Source organism: Nanorana parkeri, unplaced genomic scaffold (genome assembly GCF_000935625.1).
Source record: "Nanorana parkeri isolate BGI_ZX_2015 unplaced genomic scaffold, ASM93562v1 scaffold700, whole genome shotgun sequence".
Taxonomy (NCBI): domain Eukaryota; kingdom Metazoa; phylum Chordata; class Amphibia; order Anura; family Dicroglossidae; genus Nanorana; species Nanorana parkeri.
The window spans coordinates 844,790-862,980 of NW_017306968.1; the positions used below are offsets into that span (position 1 = coordinate 844,790).

The 18,191-nt window shown below is 41.9% G+C and overlaps 1 protein-coding gene across 2 annotated transcripts; it reads left to right on the forward strand.

Moving 5' to 3' along the window:
• Window positions 1-1,287: 1,287 nt before the first annotated feature.
• MKRN2 (makorin ring finger protein 2) lies at window positions 1,288-16,535 on the forward strand. Of its 2 annotated transcripts, XM_018563816.1 has the most exons (8): window positions 1,291-1,420; window positions 5,413-5,541; window positions 7,714-7,886; window positions 11,725-12,035; window positions 13,322-13,536; window positions 13,923-14,033; window positions 15,906-16,050; window positions 16,300-16,535. In XM_018563816.1, the coding sequence occupies exons 1-8, from the start codon at window positions 1,395-1,397 to the stop codon at window positions 16,444-16,446; spliced, it is 1,257 nt and encodes a 418-aa protein (XP_018419318.1). In that variant the 5' UTR covers window positions 1,291-1,394; the 3' UTR covers window positions 16,447-16,535. The 2 variants fall into 2 exon arrangements, with proteins under 2 accessions (XP_018419319.1, XP_018419318.1); XM_018563817.1 differs by lacking the exon at window positions 5,413-5,541 and having other exon boundaries at window positions 1,288-1,420.
• The last annotated feature ends 1,656 nt before the right edge of the window (window positions 16,536-18,191 follow it).

Sequence of the window (18,191 nt, forward strand, 5' to 3'; positions counted from 1 at the left end):
TTGTAAGTGATTTCATCAGCATTAAAAAAAGCTTAAAAACCTTTTGCCTTTAATGTGACTGTAAGGGTGCCGCGTTCTACTTTAAAGCGTGTAAAGCGCAACAAAACGCATTTTCTCCCTTTTGGTCTGTTGAAGTACAACTAATGGATTTTGTATGACAGTCTAAACAAGTGCCACGTCGTTACTATGTGAGCCTCATAGTAATCCTCATAAAGCAAACATAAAACGTCATTTACCTCCACTGACTGAGCTTACTCCTCCTTCATTTGTGTCTCCTATGCTCCCTTCCCAGACACTGCAGGTCCCAGCAGGAGGGTTTCTGTACCAGCAGTGGGCAGGGCTAGGTGTTAGCAGGTACTGATTGACAAGCTACAGGCCTGTGAATCAGCAGTGATGATGTTGACAGCCACACCCCTTACAACATCTTGTCCTCCCACTGTAATGTAATAAGGTGAAGCCTACCTGAGGGTGACAACTCTGCTCTGAATTCATCAGCAGTGTTACCACAACACCTCAGGAAGTTGCATTACATGGACTTCACTGGTAGGACTAGCAGGAAATTTGTAGGACTTTGTAGAGGACTAAGGTAAAACTGTAAGGACAGATTCACTTATAAATAAGCACTGTGGCACATACATTTTTTTTTATGTGAAGCCATAGTTCTAATTTAAATATGCTATTAAAGGTGTTTTATCATATTTGGGGTCAGACAATACCTGTTGAATCCCAGTGAGCTTGTAACTTCCTGTGTGCTCTGTTCCACTGAAATTTCAATCAGGATCATCAGTCCTGCCTGGTTCTACAGAACACCCCCACCTATGTTATGTTGATAAGATGTGAAGGTGTTCTATAGCCCACACACACTTCCTGACCTAGGGTGACAACGCTGCTCCTTTATAAATACAGTACAGTGCGTGTTGTCACCCAAGGACATAAAGTGTTACTGGCAGGATTACCAGGGGAAAATAAAGAGATAAAGAGGATAAAACTGAAAGAAAAAACAAATTCAGCCACCAAACCTAAGGACTGGTACGTTTCCATATATCACGTTTGTACTTGAATAGGATACACTGTAATTTCTGAAGGCACGGTCACTAGGTGCCATGTTTCTCACAGTCACCAGCTCTTTCCTTGCCAGGCCAGCAGGGCATATAGGGGACAGCAGTAAAGGCCAGTGACATACCACAATGTGTAAATCTCCCTCACACAACGCACACATGGCGGAACTAAAGATCGCAGCTATTGTTACTGGCCGGAGCAACGGCCGCGCTGCACATTTAATGACGTCATGTAGTGCTGCCGGGCGGGGGGGTGTCTTGAAGGAATAGGGGAGGGGCCCCCGGGGAGAGACGCAGGCAACAATAACAAGCGTGACGGGTTAACCGGCTCGAACTATGAACACCAAACACGTGACGTGCAGGTGGGGGCGATTGTCGCACGGTGTATGTGTGTGTGTCCTATCCCGGGGGGAGGAGGGGGACGGCTCTTTGTATGACCGGGGACTGTAATAATACAGTGAGGGAGTTCTGGACGGTGGGCTGGGGCTTTGTGTTGTGGGGTGAAGTTCTGTGTACGGAGGGAGAGGGCCGAGTACAGAGTTCAGCTCAGTCTTCTACTCTGTAGTTAGGGCATCGAGTGGTGTTCTAATGGGGGCTCCTTCCTGTACAGCGGGGGGAGCCCAGTCTATTGTCCTCCTATATAGTACTGGAGGAGGTCAGGACTGTGTACAGGGATCTGTATTATAACAATACAGTGCGGTGAGTGCTCAGTGCTCTGTAATGGGGGCTCCTTCCTGTACAGAGGGGGGAACTCACTCTATTGTCCTCCGGTATAGTGATATATAGTACTGGGGGAGGTCAGGACTGTGTACAGGGATCTGTAATATAACAATACAGTGAGGTGAGGGCTCAGTGTTCTTCCCTCCATAGGTGGTGATGTGCACTGAACCATGGGGCTATAGGTCAGTGAGTGGTGCTCCTTTTAACCAGTTGACATCCGCGGTGTTAAACCCCCTTCCCATCCAGGCCATTTTTCAGTATTCAGCGCTGCGGTACTTTAACTGACATTTATTCCGTCATGCAGCGCTGTACTGAAATGAATTTTATACCCTTTTTTGGGGACAGATAGAGCTTTCTTTTGGTGGTATTTATTCACCACTGGGGGTTTTATTTTTTTACCGATCGCCTATATGTGAAACACCCGGTAACGGGTGTGTGCACTGATCGGGTCTTTTCTGCCCGTGCGTGCCCGCTAGGGGGCTCGCGCGAGCAGAAAAAAATTGCCGTCTGGAGACGGCAACCCGCAGATGCTGCAGTGCCGTCCGTCCGTTTTTTTACTACGGGCGGACGGCAAGAGGTTAATCCTCTCTTTAGACCTCATTTACACCGACATTCCACTGTCTAGCTTTTCTAAACACAGGAGAAGTTATCTGGGAAATATAAACTATTTCAATGCCTCCTGCGTCACTTTTTCCTGTGTTTAGATGTTCCTGCTTAAAGCTCCATTTACATGCTTTTAGCCACATTTAGAGTGAGGATTTATCAAAACTGGAGCAGGTTTTTTGTGTGTGTTTTTTTTTTTTACATAAATGTATCTGTATCTCTTATATTTCAAATAAAAATTACTGGAAAAAAAAAAACTGGAGCAGTTGTCTATGGCAACCAATGAGCTTCTCTCTTTCATTTTCAAATCTTAACTGAACAAGCTGGAGATAGAAGCTGATTGGTTACTATGTACACTTGCTCCATTTTTTATACCCCCCCGCCCCATCTGATATTCTCTGAATACAGTGAAACACAAAATCTGAATATGTAGTTAGAAGTGTGCTCTAAACACATAACCGTTTTGACACTGCCAGTGTGAATGAGGTCTTACTGTAGGGTTACATAATTAAAGTGACACGAAACTCAGGAGTTAAATCTTAAAAACGCTCTCAAGTACCTTAACTATTAACACAAATGTATCTTATTTGTGTATCACTCTGGTGTAGATCCTCAAATCATCTCTGAATTGGTGCGGACACTGTCCTTCCTTTTGGAGGGTGGCTATTTTTGTTCCATGGTCCCTGTGTGTGTTGTATAGTAGTCACCACTCCAAGCTCTCTCCTGTGATGGACTACAGTCTCACGTTTAGTTTATTAATAATTACTGTATCATAATAATTGTATTGAGAATGATGTCCATCCTAAGCGCCCATTCACACCACATCCGGATCATCTCCAGACCAGATTGCTTCCGGACCCAAAATGCATACTTATGTATCCCTATGCTATTTCTGGCCTCTGTTTACATCAGCGCAGTCTGTTTCAGACCTGACAAATACTGCTTGTCCTATTTTGTCTGGTCTGGAATGCATAGAAACGCATCTATAAGACCATTTTAAGCTAAAACAAATCTCTGAAGACGGCAAAATGCAATGCACTGCCTTCCAGATCTGGTCCGTAAAATAGTGTGATCCTGTTCTTAGGCTCCATTCACATGTAGCGTTTGTGTTTCCTATGTGGTTTTCAGTGCGGAAGACCGCATTGCATTAAAAGGGTAACATCTTTACATCTGCACGGATTCCGCTCGTTGGTGGCTATTACTATAGCCGCGAACCTGCGGAATTGTCTTTGCTGTAACACTACAAAACCCCTTGCACTATCCACAGCTGGCCATACACCTATAGATTTTCAATCAGAAATGTTCATTGCTACCAAGAACCTTTGTTGGATTCTAGCTGAAACACCCCATCATGCAAAGACCAATGTCAATTTCGATAATCGTTTATTAGCAATACCAACTCGCCAAATTTTTTCGATGGACAGAACGGATTTTCGTTTGCGCATGTGCAGTGTTCTTGCTGCAATTTTACGAAACGCCACTAATCCATCGATTTTTAGTTCGATGTGAAAAAAGCTTTCCAGCCTGACCCTGCAAGAAAATTTGAACGGGATTACAGTAAAAATAATCGTTTGTGTTCAATCAACTGTTCGATTTTCGTTTGAAAGGAAAAAAGTGAATCAAGCAGCGTATGGGCACCTTCAGGCTAAAATGCCTTTCTTCCAACCTGAAATTGTGGCCCGTGGATGAGAGTTAAATGTTCTGTCCTCCTAACATCTATTGTGTTGTATAGTAGGGGATAAGAGCTATGCACAGTGGTCTGTAATATAATGGGTGATGTGGGCTGTGTATATTTTACTATAGGGATAAGTATTGTACTCTGCTATAGAGCAGGGAGAAGTTCAGTAATGGGAACTTCATGTGTTACAGTAGGGTAAGAACTGAATGTTGTATCATCTGATTGGATGATGTTGTTTTGTCATATAGTAGATGACGTGTACAGTGCTCTGTCCTATAATCGTTGTGTACTGTACTTCACTATAGGGTTAAGGGTTCTAAACTGCTATAGGGCAGTAAGTGGTGTTCAGTAATACAGGGTCTGCGTACTGTACTTGAGATTAGTGTTATACATTGCTATAGGGCAGTAAGTAGTGTTCACCAGTATAATATAGGGTCTGTGTACTGTACTTGACCATAGAGTTTGAGCTCAGTATTATGACCATGAGCATTGACCACCTGCCTAATATTGAGTAGGCCACTACACCTCTGAAGGTATGCTGTGGTATCTGGCACCATGCCGTCAGTAGGAGATCCTTTAAGTACTGTAAGTTGTGCGGTGGGGCCTCTATGGATCAGATTTGTTTTTCCAGGGCAGATGCTTGATTGGATTAAGGCCTATCTGCCCAATTGCTTCCATCAATCACCACATTGGACACGTTGTCTATTCACATACAGATTGCTACTTGTTTAGCTCATACACACTGCTCTGTCCAGACGGGGACTGCCTCTGTCCCTTCACAATCTCCAAATCTCAGACTGCAGTCACGCTTCAAGCCACCCTTTCAGCACACAGGAGCAAAGCCTGAATAGAGAATACTGTCTTGCCAAAACAGGCGTTATCTGCAAGTTTACACAGTGACTTATTTTCTATCTGGTGAGCTTCATACTTTAGTTAAGGGTGAGAGCTTAACGTTATATGTGCACTATAATATATTTGGTGATATGGGAGGTGTTCAGTCTTTTTACTGTCCAGTCACAGGCTGGGGCGGGTCCAGGATGACCTGAGTTCAGAGGAAGCGGGATAAATGATAGTGGCCAACACACTGAGGGCATCTAGTGGCAGAGGAAAGTACTGCTAGGGAAATCTCTGGATCGACGCTCAAGATTGCGGCAGACTCTGGTTTTATTTTATCGTTTAATGGGCTATTCATTTTTATCTTGCTCTTTTTTGGAGGCCTAAAATGTGGAATATAACATGGGTACAAAAAATGAAAAAAAGGCCTCAGTCATGAAGGGGTTAAAGCTGCCGATATTCTAGCTCAGTTTTGTATTCTGTGAAGCAGAAAATATAACCTTTTTCTCTTATTTTCAGATATTTCATACATGGCGTGTGTCGAGAAGGAAACCGCTGTTTATTTTCACATGACTTGGCCACGAGTAAACCATCCACTATTTGTCGTTTCTATCAGAAAGGACAGTGCGCTTATGGGTCTCGCTGCAGGTATGGATCATGACAATTATATTTAGTTATCACGTGCATCCGCTCCCCCACTATAGAGATCCTGCAGCTACTTTTATATATATGTACAGGGCTTGAAAAATTTGATGGTGCCTCACCAGTCAGTCGAAAATTTCACCAGTCAGCATGGTCAGCACCAGTCCAGACTATCGTCTTGCAATTTATGTTAAAAAAATGGGGGACAGATAGAGCTTTCTGGAGGTATATAATCACCATTGGGGGGGGGGGGGGGTTTTTTGTTTTTTTTTACTATATAATGAAAAAAGTACCATAAATGCAAAAAAAAAAAAAGTTTCCCTACGTTCTGCTATAAAACATTTATTCTTACCCATATTTTTAGTAAAATATAAAAGTTGGGGTCACGTCGGGTAAATAGACACCAAACATGTCAAGCCTTAAAATTGCGTGCGCCTGCAAAATCCCAAAAAATGCCCATAGGCTCATCCGTTTAGTGTTATCAGTGTTTAATGGCTCTAAAATGATTGCTCTCACTCCGACGTTTGCGGCGATATTTAACATGTGCGGCACAATAGGCGCAATCGTCGTTTTCACACAAAGGCGCCCCCGACGCATATGTGCATGTGGGGGGCGGGGACTTTAAAAATGTTTTTTTTTTTGTAATTTTTTTTATGCTTCTTTATTTTACTTTTTTTTTTTTACACACAGCTTTATTGCTATTACATGGGGGGCTAAGAAGCCCCCTATGTAATAGCCAATTTACATGACAGGTCCTCTTTATGGAGGATTATTATGGAGCATTATGGATATACTTTTCCTTCAAGAATGTAATGTAGAATATGAGAATGTTTGCAGGGTCCTTATTAAGGAATAAGAGGTGCAGTCTTTTATGGTACAAAGCACCAAACTAGACTGTACAAAGGTTAGTATTTGTGAACCCTTCTTCCCCTACACCAAGTGAAGTAAGCTTTCCATGTTCGATGGTAGACCTTATTGGAGGTAGACTTCCTAGCTTTTAAAGGCATGGGAATTACTGAATCTGAGAGACTCCTGTCTCAAGCCATGATGTTAACCACTTGCTGTCCGGAGCAATTTCTTGCTATTTGCGCACACATGATAAAATCTGAATTTTTGGCTAGAAAGCAACCTAAAACCCCCAAACAATGATATATTTTCTGAAAGCGGAGGCCCTGTGGACGATAAAGATGCTAGTTGTAAATTTGTATGTCGCACGGTATTTGCACAAATGTTTATCAAACCGGTATTTTTAGGATAAAACACATTAAAATGAAATTTAGTGCACAGAAACAGAATTTATTACCCAATTTTTGGTAAAATATAAAAGGCAGGGTCACGCTAGGTAAATAGATACCAAACATGTCAAGCCTTAAAATTGTGTGCGTCCATGAAACCACAAAAAACTAAAATGCCCCAAATGTCCCATAGGCGATGCTTTAAAAGCTTTTACTGGTCATCAGTTTAGTGTTAACATTGATTGATGGCCCTAGACTTATTGCTCTCACTCTGACGTTTTTGCACATAAGCGCACCCGACACGTGTTTGCACATGGGGAGGACTTTAAAAAAAAACATTTTATATGTGATTTTTTCTTTTTTAACACTTTTTTTGCTATCACATAGGGGGCTAACAAGGAAAACAGAGTAGGGAGTGTGCATGTATGGTACTCAGACCGATGATGCAGCATGTAATTCCTCAGCATGTTAACACTTTCCAAAGAAACAGACAGCAGAGAGGATTAATGATGGTAGTTAAGCATACCAAGTTGAGTAAGCGCCAAACAGCTCAAATGATGTACTCAGAGTTCCCAGGACTCGGTCACACCGGTCACTGGATCTGTCTGCGGCTAACTAATACAGTACCCAAACTTCTGGGAAGTACCACTGCCAGAGCCCAGTGCCTGAAGGACACATTCCAGACAGGTCCCGCAATCTTCAGTGCAGCGGAGTCAGGGTACGGCCTCCAAGGATTAGCCGATCCGGATAGCTGCGTAGAGATCCCAGATCAGTAGCTTGTAGATGATATCTTGAATGAAGAAATATGTCTTGGAAAATAAAGAAAACAAAATAGATAGTAAAGGATCAATAGAAACTTTTCTCAATTCATCCTCCAAGTCTGTCTTGGTATTATAGCTCCTTCTTGGAGAATATTAAAGTGTTCTCTTTTTTTTTTTGGCAGGTATGATCATGTAAAACCATCATCTCCTCTCACAGTTTATACCCCTCAAAGTATCCCATCTGTCACTCAAGAATCACCTTCTACTCCGTCACCTGCCCCTGAGGTTTCACCAGTTGTCATGAAAAGTACCAATCAAAGGCGTGAGAAGAAGAGCCTTGTACTCCGAGATCGTGGTAGGTAGATATAAGAATAACGTGGACCTGTATGAAACAACACAAAATAACCTTCCTGCAGTGTAGAAGGCTTCCAAGTTCATGTCTGCTACCCTTGTCCATGCTGCAACCCCTACTAAAATCCTATGGGTACACCGACCAAAACTTATTGTTGCTACTTGCACTCCACTAGGCATTGTTGATTTGGGACTGGCAATTACCTGCTTAGCCACCAATCGCTGGAAGGTCTGGTGCTTGTGTGCCCCGCACCCAGAAGTACTAGGATGTGTCCTGGGGCTGCAGTGCAGGTTTTAAAAAAACATTGACAAGCCACATACTGTACAAAAATCCTTTGTATTACTTCTAGTAATCCACTGAATTTACATGTAACATGCTGCAACAATATTATCACTTTTTTTAGCCTTTGGGACACTTTGTCTGTTAAATTTGATGGACGTATATGCGGAACTTATTCTGGATACACAATATCCTATTTCCAACACACTGAACTCGGGTGACATATTGGTACTTGCTCAGAAAGCATTTGACAGAACTTTGATATTATGATATGAGCTTATTGTGACATGTGGAACTCTGGGTACTATATAGTTCCTGCATGTGACAAATTGCAATGTAATGGGAGTACACTGGTACCAACCGGATTTCCCATATGCTCCCTTATATGTCATAAAGAGGATTTGTGGATGCTCAAGCTTCCATGATTCACTAATGGGACTCTACGGTCACATCTTACTTTTTGGTGACAATTGGTTGACATTTAGTTTGCGCATATAAGTGACTCAACTATATGCCAGATATTATCACTAGAGGTGCAGCGAAATGAAAATTTCAAAACCGAAATGAAAAAAAATGTCAGGGCGAAACCGAAAATGCTTTTTTTTTTCTAACCTTTTCAATTTTTTGTACATTTTTTTCAATTTATTTTTTATAAACTTTTAAAAAAATTTATATTTTATTTCTAGTAAATTATTTCAATTTTTTTTACTTTTACTGTCGGGGGCTTCAGGGAAATATTAGGGTTCTAAACAGACCCCTGATATTTCCATTTTTTAAAATAGAAAAAGAGATTGAGAACACAAAGTCCTCAATGTCTTTTTCTGCAGCCCCTGTTATCAATGAACAGGATTCCTCTATACTGAGTGTTCCGGTTTTGTGGAGATAGTATGTTTACCATGTCCACAATCATGAATGAACAGGAGGTGATGGAACTTCCCATTCATTCATAATTGTGGACACAGTAAACGTACTCTGTCCTCAATTATTTACAGGATAAAGAAGTAAATCACCAGCACTCAACAATGTAATTCAATATGTCTATTTATTGGACAAAGACGTCGCAATAATCAAAGCCAACGTTTCGAGACCACACAGGGTCCCTTCCTCAGGGCAAAAAGACGTGTCACGTCTCAAGGCAAAAAGACGTGGTGATTTACTTCTTTATCCTGTGTTTGCATGGCGCCGTCCGTGATTATAACTGCAAGCACCATTTTATTTATTGGCCGTGACTGCTGCAAGGTGTGGAGGGCTCCCCAACGATCCACCTCAATTATTTACAAACACTCACTCACTCAGCGATTACTGAATGTTTGTACCCGCTCTCCATAATGACTCTGGGGCTCTGAGTCCCAGCGGGGAGGAGAGAAACTTTCACAAGAGGCTGAGCGGTGTGGGAGGAGAGACGCCGACCGCTCACAGTGCTTTCCTCCCCCGCACCGCTCGGCCTCCTGTGGCCGTTTCCTCCCTGCTGGGACACAGGGCAGCGCCCAGTGGGGAGGAGAGAAAACAGGGATGCACCTCTATTTCGGCCGAAAGATGGCACTTTTGGTACTTTGCCAAAAGTGCCATTTTCGTCTGATATGTTTGGGCAGCTGAAATTTCGGTGCATCCCTAATTATCACCACTATATCAAATTTTTCTTCTTTGAAAGAAACCGATCTATCTGGGATAACTGAGACATTGTTTACTAGACACCTGAAATTGAGGAATTGTTGTTCCATGTATCATTATGCTCCCTGATGGATAGCGATGACACATCTTAATATAATATAGCAATAGATGCACATTATTTTGTTGCTGTTCTGGGTATGACCAATACTTGACTAATCCATCCATTGCTTGTCTTCTTGATATAATAACTGGAAGCTATTCGAGCTCTTTGGAACCTAAAAAGTGGTCTAGATTACACTTGCCTATTCTTGGTTGTTTGGGGACATCCATATAACAAAGATAATGGAGATATTTATTGTTGCAACATGTTAAATACAAACATATGTGGATTACTAGAAGTGTTATAGGTGATCATTGTACTTGGGGTGGTACATTTTATGTTAATGCTTGTAAGCTCTTTGAGGGCAGGGACTGATGTGAATGTGCTCTATGTAAAGCGCTGCATACATTTTTGGCGCTATATAAATATCAATATAAATGAATAAATAAATATGTAATAATAAAAAGCTCCAATACAGTAAAACGCATACATTTGCTTTCAGCTTTACCATTTCACTACCCTGCTTAAAAGTTGCACTAATGTGATCAAAATTTTAAACAGAGGACATTGTTGATTTATATTTGGAGGTAAATATACGGGGGTGCACAAATTACTTAAACATTGCTTTGAGAAATTTGCATGAACAAAAATAAAAATAAACATTTTACTATGTTTTTTTCCCTATAAATTTTTTTTTTTTTTAAATCTATGTGTCCAGATTTGCTACCAAATTGCCATTTCTGTCCTGATAAAATCAAAATATAATATGTTAAGGTAGATTACAAAAGCTGAAATGTGCAGAAGACAGACATCACCAAAACAAAAAAAGCCTCTGGGATTTAGGGAGATAAAAAAGTGGGGACTCAAGTGGTTCGTGTAAAGTTATTCCTTCTCAAAGATCATACCCAGGACTTCTTTCAGTCCCCATCTAATAGCTTAGAAGCATCTGCTGGTTGCTTATATTAGAGGGCTGGTGGGATGCCAAGGTCTGCTTTCCAAAAAACACACGGGGGGGGGGTTTTATCAAAACTGGAGCAGAAATAATCTGGAGCAGTTCCCCATGGCAACCAATCAGCATCTCTCTTCAGTTTGCACAGGTGAGATTTGAAAATGAGAGAGAGAAGCTGATTGGTTGCAATGAGGTTGTGATAAATTCCCCTCACAGTGCCTGTGTGGTGAACTTTTTTTTTCCTCCACAATGCTTATAGATACAGAGATGAATGATGGCTTGTTTTTAGAGGGATTATACTGCTTGTTCAGAATATGGAAATACTTTACTGCTAAACCCCCCAAATACGTAATATATTGCAGCTCACCAGTCCAGTGGAGTGAGCTGAAAAGCATCGAGCTTTTCAGGACAGACTCACTCCACTGTATCTATGGAGGATCCATCGTGGTAACCTTAGGCTACCCTACTTTGTGGGCTCATGGTCTTCAGTTCATTTCTGTTACACGAGGAGGCAGTAGAATTAGTCGTTTAGAGGGGATTGCTTGGAAAGAAGATCATTTACACAAAGTGACAAGAATTCTGCAGTTCTGGCAAGATGGACGGGTATTGTGTGTACCTGCTGAAAAGGAATGCAGACACTACAGCTAAGCTGCAAATATAACTGTGATGCTTTTGGTTTGAGCTATTCTTTCAAATGAACAATAGGTAGGAGCTGTGCAGTGCTGACCTTGTCTTGTGATAGAATTGGTACTGGAAGGTTAAGCCAATTTATTTTACTTTTTAACACGTTAATCAAAAAATAAGGAAACAAAATGGTATGAACTACACTTAACTAGAGGCTGTGACTCTCCAAATTTCATGTGAATTCCTAACTATCAAATGTGTGTGTCTAATGCCATTAGATTTATCGGGACTGGCAGAAGATAAACATCGACCAAATCCTGCTTTTCCCCAAAACTACAGCAGCGATACTCAAGTGACTGATCAAGTGTTGAAACCACACTCTTACCTGGAAGCCATCTGCACAGGACTGGAAGAAGGAGAGGCGGCCTCACCTTATCCCGGGGACCCCCAGCAGCTTTGCCCCTATGCAGCCGCAGGGGCATGTCACTATGGGGAAAGCTGTACCTATATGCATGGAGATATGTGTGAGATCTGCAACCTGCAAGTGCTTCACCCCTATGACCAGGAACAGAGAAAGTCACATGAAAAGGTAAAAATGGTCGGACATCCCTCTGGTGTCGGCATCGTAGTTAGGGCGACGTCCATGAACTTGCCTGCTGTAGTCCAGCTAATATACAAATGATAGAAGAGCCGATCTGAATCAGTCTAGATTTCACAACTCTTAATTGAGACATGAGGCATCCAATATATACAGTAGATGTACTGAGTCTGTGTGTGTGTGTGTGTGTGTGTGTGTCTGTCTGTCTGTGTATATAATTTCCCAAATACATTGACTTTTTGTTAGTAATTTGGCTTCTTATTGCCTGAAATGGCCAATGAAATTGCTTGTATGCTGACCCATTAATACTTTGTGAATCATTGACCCCAAACATGAATGCTTGTCGGGAACATTAGCGATAAACTGTTTAAAATTAACTCCGTTACAAAAACTAGAGGCCATCACCTAAAATTGATGGAAAAAAAATTCCAGCACAAGGGGCGAAGGGGGTTCTTCACAGTAAGATCAGTTAGGGTCTGGAACTCACTGCCACAGACAGTGATTTCAGCAAATAATGTGGAATTGTTCAAGAAACTTTTGGACGATTTCTTAAGGGACCGTAATATACAGGGGTACGGGTACTCCTAGAATGAGATCCTAATAGGTTGGACTTGATGGACTAATGTCTTTATTCAACCTCAAATACTATGTAAAGTTGGGGCAAACTCTGTACTGCAATGTAAGAGGGTTACTATGATAGTTGGGCAGATAGTGTTGTGTGGGGAGCACAGCAATGGTAATGGCCTTCTTGCTTTTCTTGATGGGTCATCCCAAGCTCCATCATCATCATCAGCCACATGTTGTTGTTTGGTTTCTGTTTAGTGGGAAATATTTATAAACAGTCTGAGCTTCAATTGTCATGTAACCCTCTTCAGTTACACCTATATCCTTGGTTTATATACAGTATATTGAATAAGTTTTATATGAAGGAGCCCCCTGATTTATTACATTACATGTGTCAGTGTACACCGAATTCCCTCGGATTCCACAAGACGGTTTGATTGAGTGTTAGAGCATGAACAATCTTTGTCTTGACAGTCCGGTGGTTCAGCTCTGCTTGAGATACTGACCCTGAAATGTACAAAGATCAGAGCTCCTGATCTGCATCCGTGCTTTGGGTCAGTGACTTGAAGATGACACATTTGTGGATCAGCTTGACATGCAGTATTTTCAGAAGATCGCGGCTTTCCTGCATGTTCAGCTTGTAGGTGCTTCTGTGTATCTAGTATGCACATATTTCTGGAGCTGAAGTGTATCGTATTATTTGTTTCTTCTAGCTATGTATGGACACATTTGAACTGGAGATGGAAAAGGCCTTTGCCTTCCAGGCAAGCCAGGACAAGGTGTGCAGTATCTGCATGGAGGTTGTCTATGAAAAGCCTTCACCGTCAGAGCGGAGATTCGGTATCCTGTCCAACTGCAACCACACGTACTGCCTCTCCTGTATCCGACAGTGGAGATGTGCCAGACAGTTTGAGAATCCAGTCATAAAGTAAGTGCTTGGGTTTAGAGTCATACAGTATTCAAATCAAAAGAAATGATGTATCCATTAAAATACTCTCCTATGTTGGAAAATTGTTCTTCAATATGCCGTTGTACTATCCTCCGGTAATCCCCTTCACATTAGCATTGAGACTAGATAATGAAGGGACAATTCGAGCCAATTAATCTTTAATGCATTGCACAGGATTGTAGAGCAATTCCTTCATTAGCCGTTCACAGCCTTGAACCAGGCAGCATTGCTATGACTGCAGTGGTCAGCACCGTGTACAATGTCTGGCAGGCGTATGTGAATCACAAAACTAGCTGAACAGAATTATAACTTCAGTTAAAACAGGTCACAGCAGCATTTGTCATTTTCCTTTGTCTTCTGACCAGGTCCTGTCCAGAATGCCGCGTGATATCAGAGTTTGTCATTCCCAGTGTTTACTGGGTGGAAGATCAGAGCAAGAAGAATGATCTTATTGATGCATTTAAGCAAGGAATGGGGTGAGTTTGACTTTTCATATCAAACAAAGAAAACTGTAAGTGGGGACCTCCAAATGTATCGTCCGATCGGCAGGTTTATGATTGCTGGATTTGGATTCAGGGCTCCTAGGGCGATGGCTGACACTGATGGGGTTTCAGTTTAATAGAGCTTTTTTTCATGGTACATTTCCTAACCCGCAGACACTTAGAAATACCGGCGGGTATTGTTATCCATCATGTGGGCCCCATACATTGAAAACATTATCATTCAAATAGAACTTTGATTCCTGCGGTTGTGGATGGTCGAGCCCCATTCATCCTTCTGTACCTAACTCATGGTCAGTGTCCATTGTAATGATGGACCTTACATGGGGGGGAGGGGGGCAGAGCACACTGTTTGAAGGAATGATATTGTTATTTGCAGATTGGAGCCTCCGGGGTTTACAGGCTTCACAGAATACAGAACCACATATGCAGCCGCTTCAGGTGCTTGCTTTGCATGTGTGCCTGAAGTTTAGGAAACCTGTACTCGATATTCCCTTCATCAGTGTAAATCTCTAAGGCACTATTTATTTATTACAGGTAGTTATATAGCGCAGACAATTTACACAGCGCTTTACATGCATACATGCTTTACATGCTTACATGCATTCACATCAGTCCGTGCCCTCAAGGAGCTTACAATCTAAGGTCCCTATCACACATGCACACGTACAGGGACGATTTAGACAGCAGCTAATTAACCTTCCAGCATGTCTTTGGCGTGTGAGAGGAAATCGGAGTACCCGGAGGAAACCCACGCATCATAGGGAGAACATGCAAACTCCTTGCAGGAAGATCGACTACGCCACTGTGCTGTCCATGCACTTCTCCATCGCAGTGCATTGCAATAACATGCACATTGAAGCATCACCCAATGCATGCGTTACCACATTTTTTTTCTTTTATTTTGTGTTCATTTGAATGAGCTGCCTTAATGCAATGCATGTTAACACAATCCACCAGAATGGCCAAATGTGAATGGGCCCTAATGGATTGTATATACTTTTACTTTTGAAACGTAGGTACAGATATGGGCAAATTTGTTGGTACCCTTACAGCTCATTACAGCAATGCTTTATTCCTCCTGATGAAAATAAATAGAATTGCCTCATCTGTACCTGCATGACTTTGATGTGTCATAGAGTAAAGCAAAGAGTGTGGAAATAGATCAATGATTGCTTATTCTAAAATGGTCTTTACAGATTTGTTGGTACCCCTAGAAATGATTATAAATCATCGGATCATAGAGATATTTCAAAGGTATTGTGTAATTGGCAACACAAATGTCAGTCAGCCCTTTTAATGGAGGAAAGTAGTCACTCGCTGTTTGGTATTATCGCATGAAGACCAATTACCTTACACAAGGAGAGAGAGTAGCAGTGAGGAGTCTTAATTACAGGAAACTTCTGCACAGAGGCAAAGGACAGAAGTTGTTTGATGTTGGATTACAGCACAGCTCTGGAAGAAGGACACAGAGGACACCACGATTTAGTGAAGATTACATGTCCCTCTAAATTATACATACAGAGAGGAATAGGGGCATCTCAATTTAGATGATTGGCCTGCAAGCATTGTGATCATTAAAGAATTTCAGGTAGTACACGGGCATGGCAGAGGGTGAGAGAATAGTGCGTGAATTGCCGATGATAGAAACCCCTGCGTGATGGAACAAAAGGGGGGCAATTTTCTTTATCTGTAACTGTTACATGTTCTATTGTATACTTAGATAATATTGAAGGCTTTCTGTTTTTTAAAGTGCTTTTCCTAGAAATAAACATGACACCGTATACAAATGGTTATAACCAGAGAAACATCCTGCAGTGGCTGACCAGTTTCCTCTTTATGTTTCAGTAAGAAAGCCTGTAAATACTTTGACCAGGGACGTGGCACCTGTCCTTTTGGTGGAAAATGTCTTTACCTCCATGCATACCCAGACGGAACCAGAGCAGACCCAGAGAAACCCCGGAAACAGCTTGGATCTGAAGGCACAGTACGGGTAAGAGCCCTTCCGGGGGGGTCTAGTAATGATGCAAATGCCACTAAAGCTCAATGCGAGATCACAGATTCTAAACAATATATGGCAATGCAGCTTTCCTTTCTGTTTTTCATAGTAAAACATATAAAATATTTTAAAGTTAAACTTGTCAGAAAAAAAGAATAAATGATATTCATAAAAGACAATGCATGGCAATACTCAAAGGTGATAGTTTCCCTGAACCCGGTCTTGATTTTATTATTTTTGCAGTTCTTCAATGCGGTTAGATTGTGGGATTTCATTGAAGATCGAGAGCACAGAAATATTCCCACCATGGAGGACGACGTGACTGAACTTGGAGACCTCTTCATGCACCTGTCTGGAGCTGATCAGCCAGATGCCCCCTCTTCCAACTGAATATTTATTAGAATTTGTAGTGTAGAAACTGCATGTTTGGGTTATTGAGATGGCAGAACTAAGTGTCCTTTCCTCCAAGAAAATAAAAACAACACTATTGGCTACTTCTGTGTGTTCGTGCACTCTGCTCTCTGCAGCTCAGAATACAGATGCTCCTCGGGTTGTGATCGATCGCATTTATGATGGAGTTCACTGTACCACACTGTACAGAAATCTCCCAGTTATTCGGCACCCACAGGATCGGTAGGTGCCGGATAACTGTAGTTTCTGCTTGTTTGAGAGTTAATGGTAACTCTCAAGCCGCCATCCCTGAGGCTGCTTGAGAGTTACCATTAACACAGCTGGCAGGTGAATGTAAACAGCCGGGAGCAATAGCAAGACTGCTATTGGCTATTGCAAATTGTAATAGTCAATAGCAGGCTGGCTATTGCACTTGCCCACTGAGCAGAGAAGCGGACCTGAGAGAGAACCTTCTCTCTCAGGTCCACTCCTCTTAGTGGGGGGTTTCAAAAGCCACCCTGCTATTGCTCCCCGTTGTGTACTGTCTGCCGCTGACTGCGGCAGTATTGTACACTGCAGTACACTCTCCGGTCTACAATACGATCGGGTTACAATGGGTTTATCAGAACATAACCCCATCGTAAAGCGAGGAGTGTCTGTAGTAAAGTTGCATTGGGGAAGCAAAAGGGCCAAAGCTGTGTCCTACTCTCAGTATCATAACAATGGCATTAGGGATGTCCTGAGTACTTTTCCCTCAGGTACTCGCCGATACCAATTACCGATAGCTTTTCTTAAAGGGACATGTGACATTTTTTTCTAAAACAATGCAGACTGATGATTTTAGGGGCTGTTTCTTTATAATTATGAAGAATTGTAACTCAATCCATAATTATTGAGCAATGGAGAATGACAACCAGCAATCATAAACTGCTTAGATTTGTAGTCTTCTATACCCGGTTGTCATTCTCTATTGCTGTATAATCATTCAACCATAACTTTCCTGGTTATATGACAGCACTGGGCTCCCACCACCCGATGGCATCATTTGAGCTTGATACTTAAGCTGGCCATACACCTTACAATTTTCTGTGGTCAGATGGAAAAGGTGCAACAGATTCCTCCATCTACGCTTAACCGTGTGTATGGAGTAATCTCCAACCTGGGCCAATCTGACCCCAGAAAATCTACAGATAATTGTAAGGTGTATGGGCTCCTTTAGACTGGGGAACTTGGTGGAAGGAGGGATTTATATAGGCTTTTAATTTAACCCTTTTGTTCCCGTCATCTAGGGATAGCAGGAACTAAACCCTTTAGTCAGCGCGGCCATGGAGTATAACCAGGAAAAGAAAATTGCGATGAGTATGATTACATTTTCTGTTTTAAGTCCCTATCCTGGAATAAGTATGTAGATGAAGAAGTCTGCCTGCGCTCTGATTTGTTCTAGGATAATGACTCAGAGTAATGAAGGAACAGAATACATATGACAGCCAGGGAGCTAGTTTTTTAGGAGGAGAGTTCAGCAGTGAAATAGTTACAATTATATGAATGTCAAAAGGTTTTGCAGCTATTTTAAATGTTGATGAAATCCCTTACAGAAGATGCTGCGCCTTGATGTTTCATCGTTTTAGCTTCCTGCAGAATCAGCTGCTCCTCCAAACACTGGTCCTGCTATCCTGTGTTAGGGTGGCTCCTTTCTCTTGCAGAGTCCTGTGGAGCCCCCCTTGTGTGCCTCTCCACAAACACAG

Excerpts from the sequence above, each read along its gene's own strand:
- MKRN2 (XM_018563816.1), top strand. The coding sequence starts at position 1,395 with ATGAACACCAAACACGTGACGTGCAG. Across the intron at positions 12,036-13,321 it reads AGAGAAAGTCACATGAAAAG|CTATGTATGGACACATTTGA; the intron begins GTAAAAATGGTC and ends TGTTTCTTCTAG. Across the intron at positions 16,051-16,299 it reads GATCTGAAGGCACAGTACGG|TTCTTCAATGCGGTTAGATT; the intron begins GTAAGAGCCCTT and ends TTATTTTTGCAG.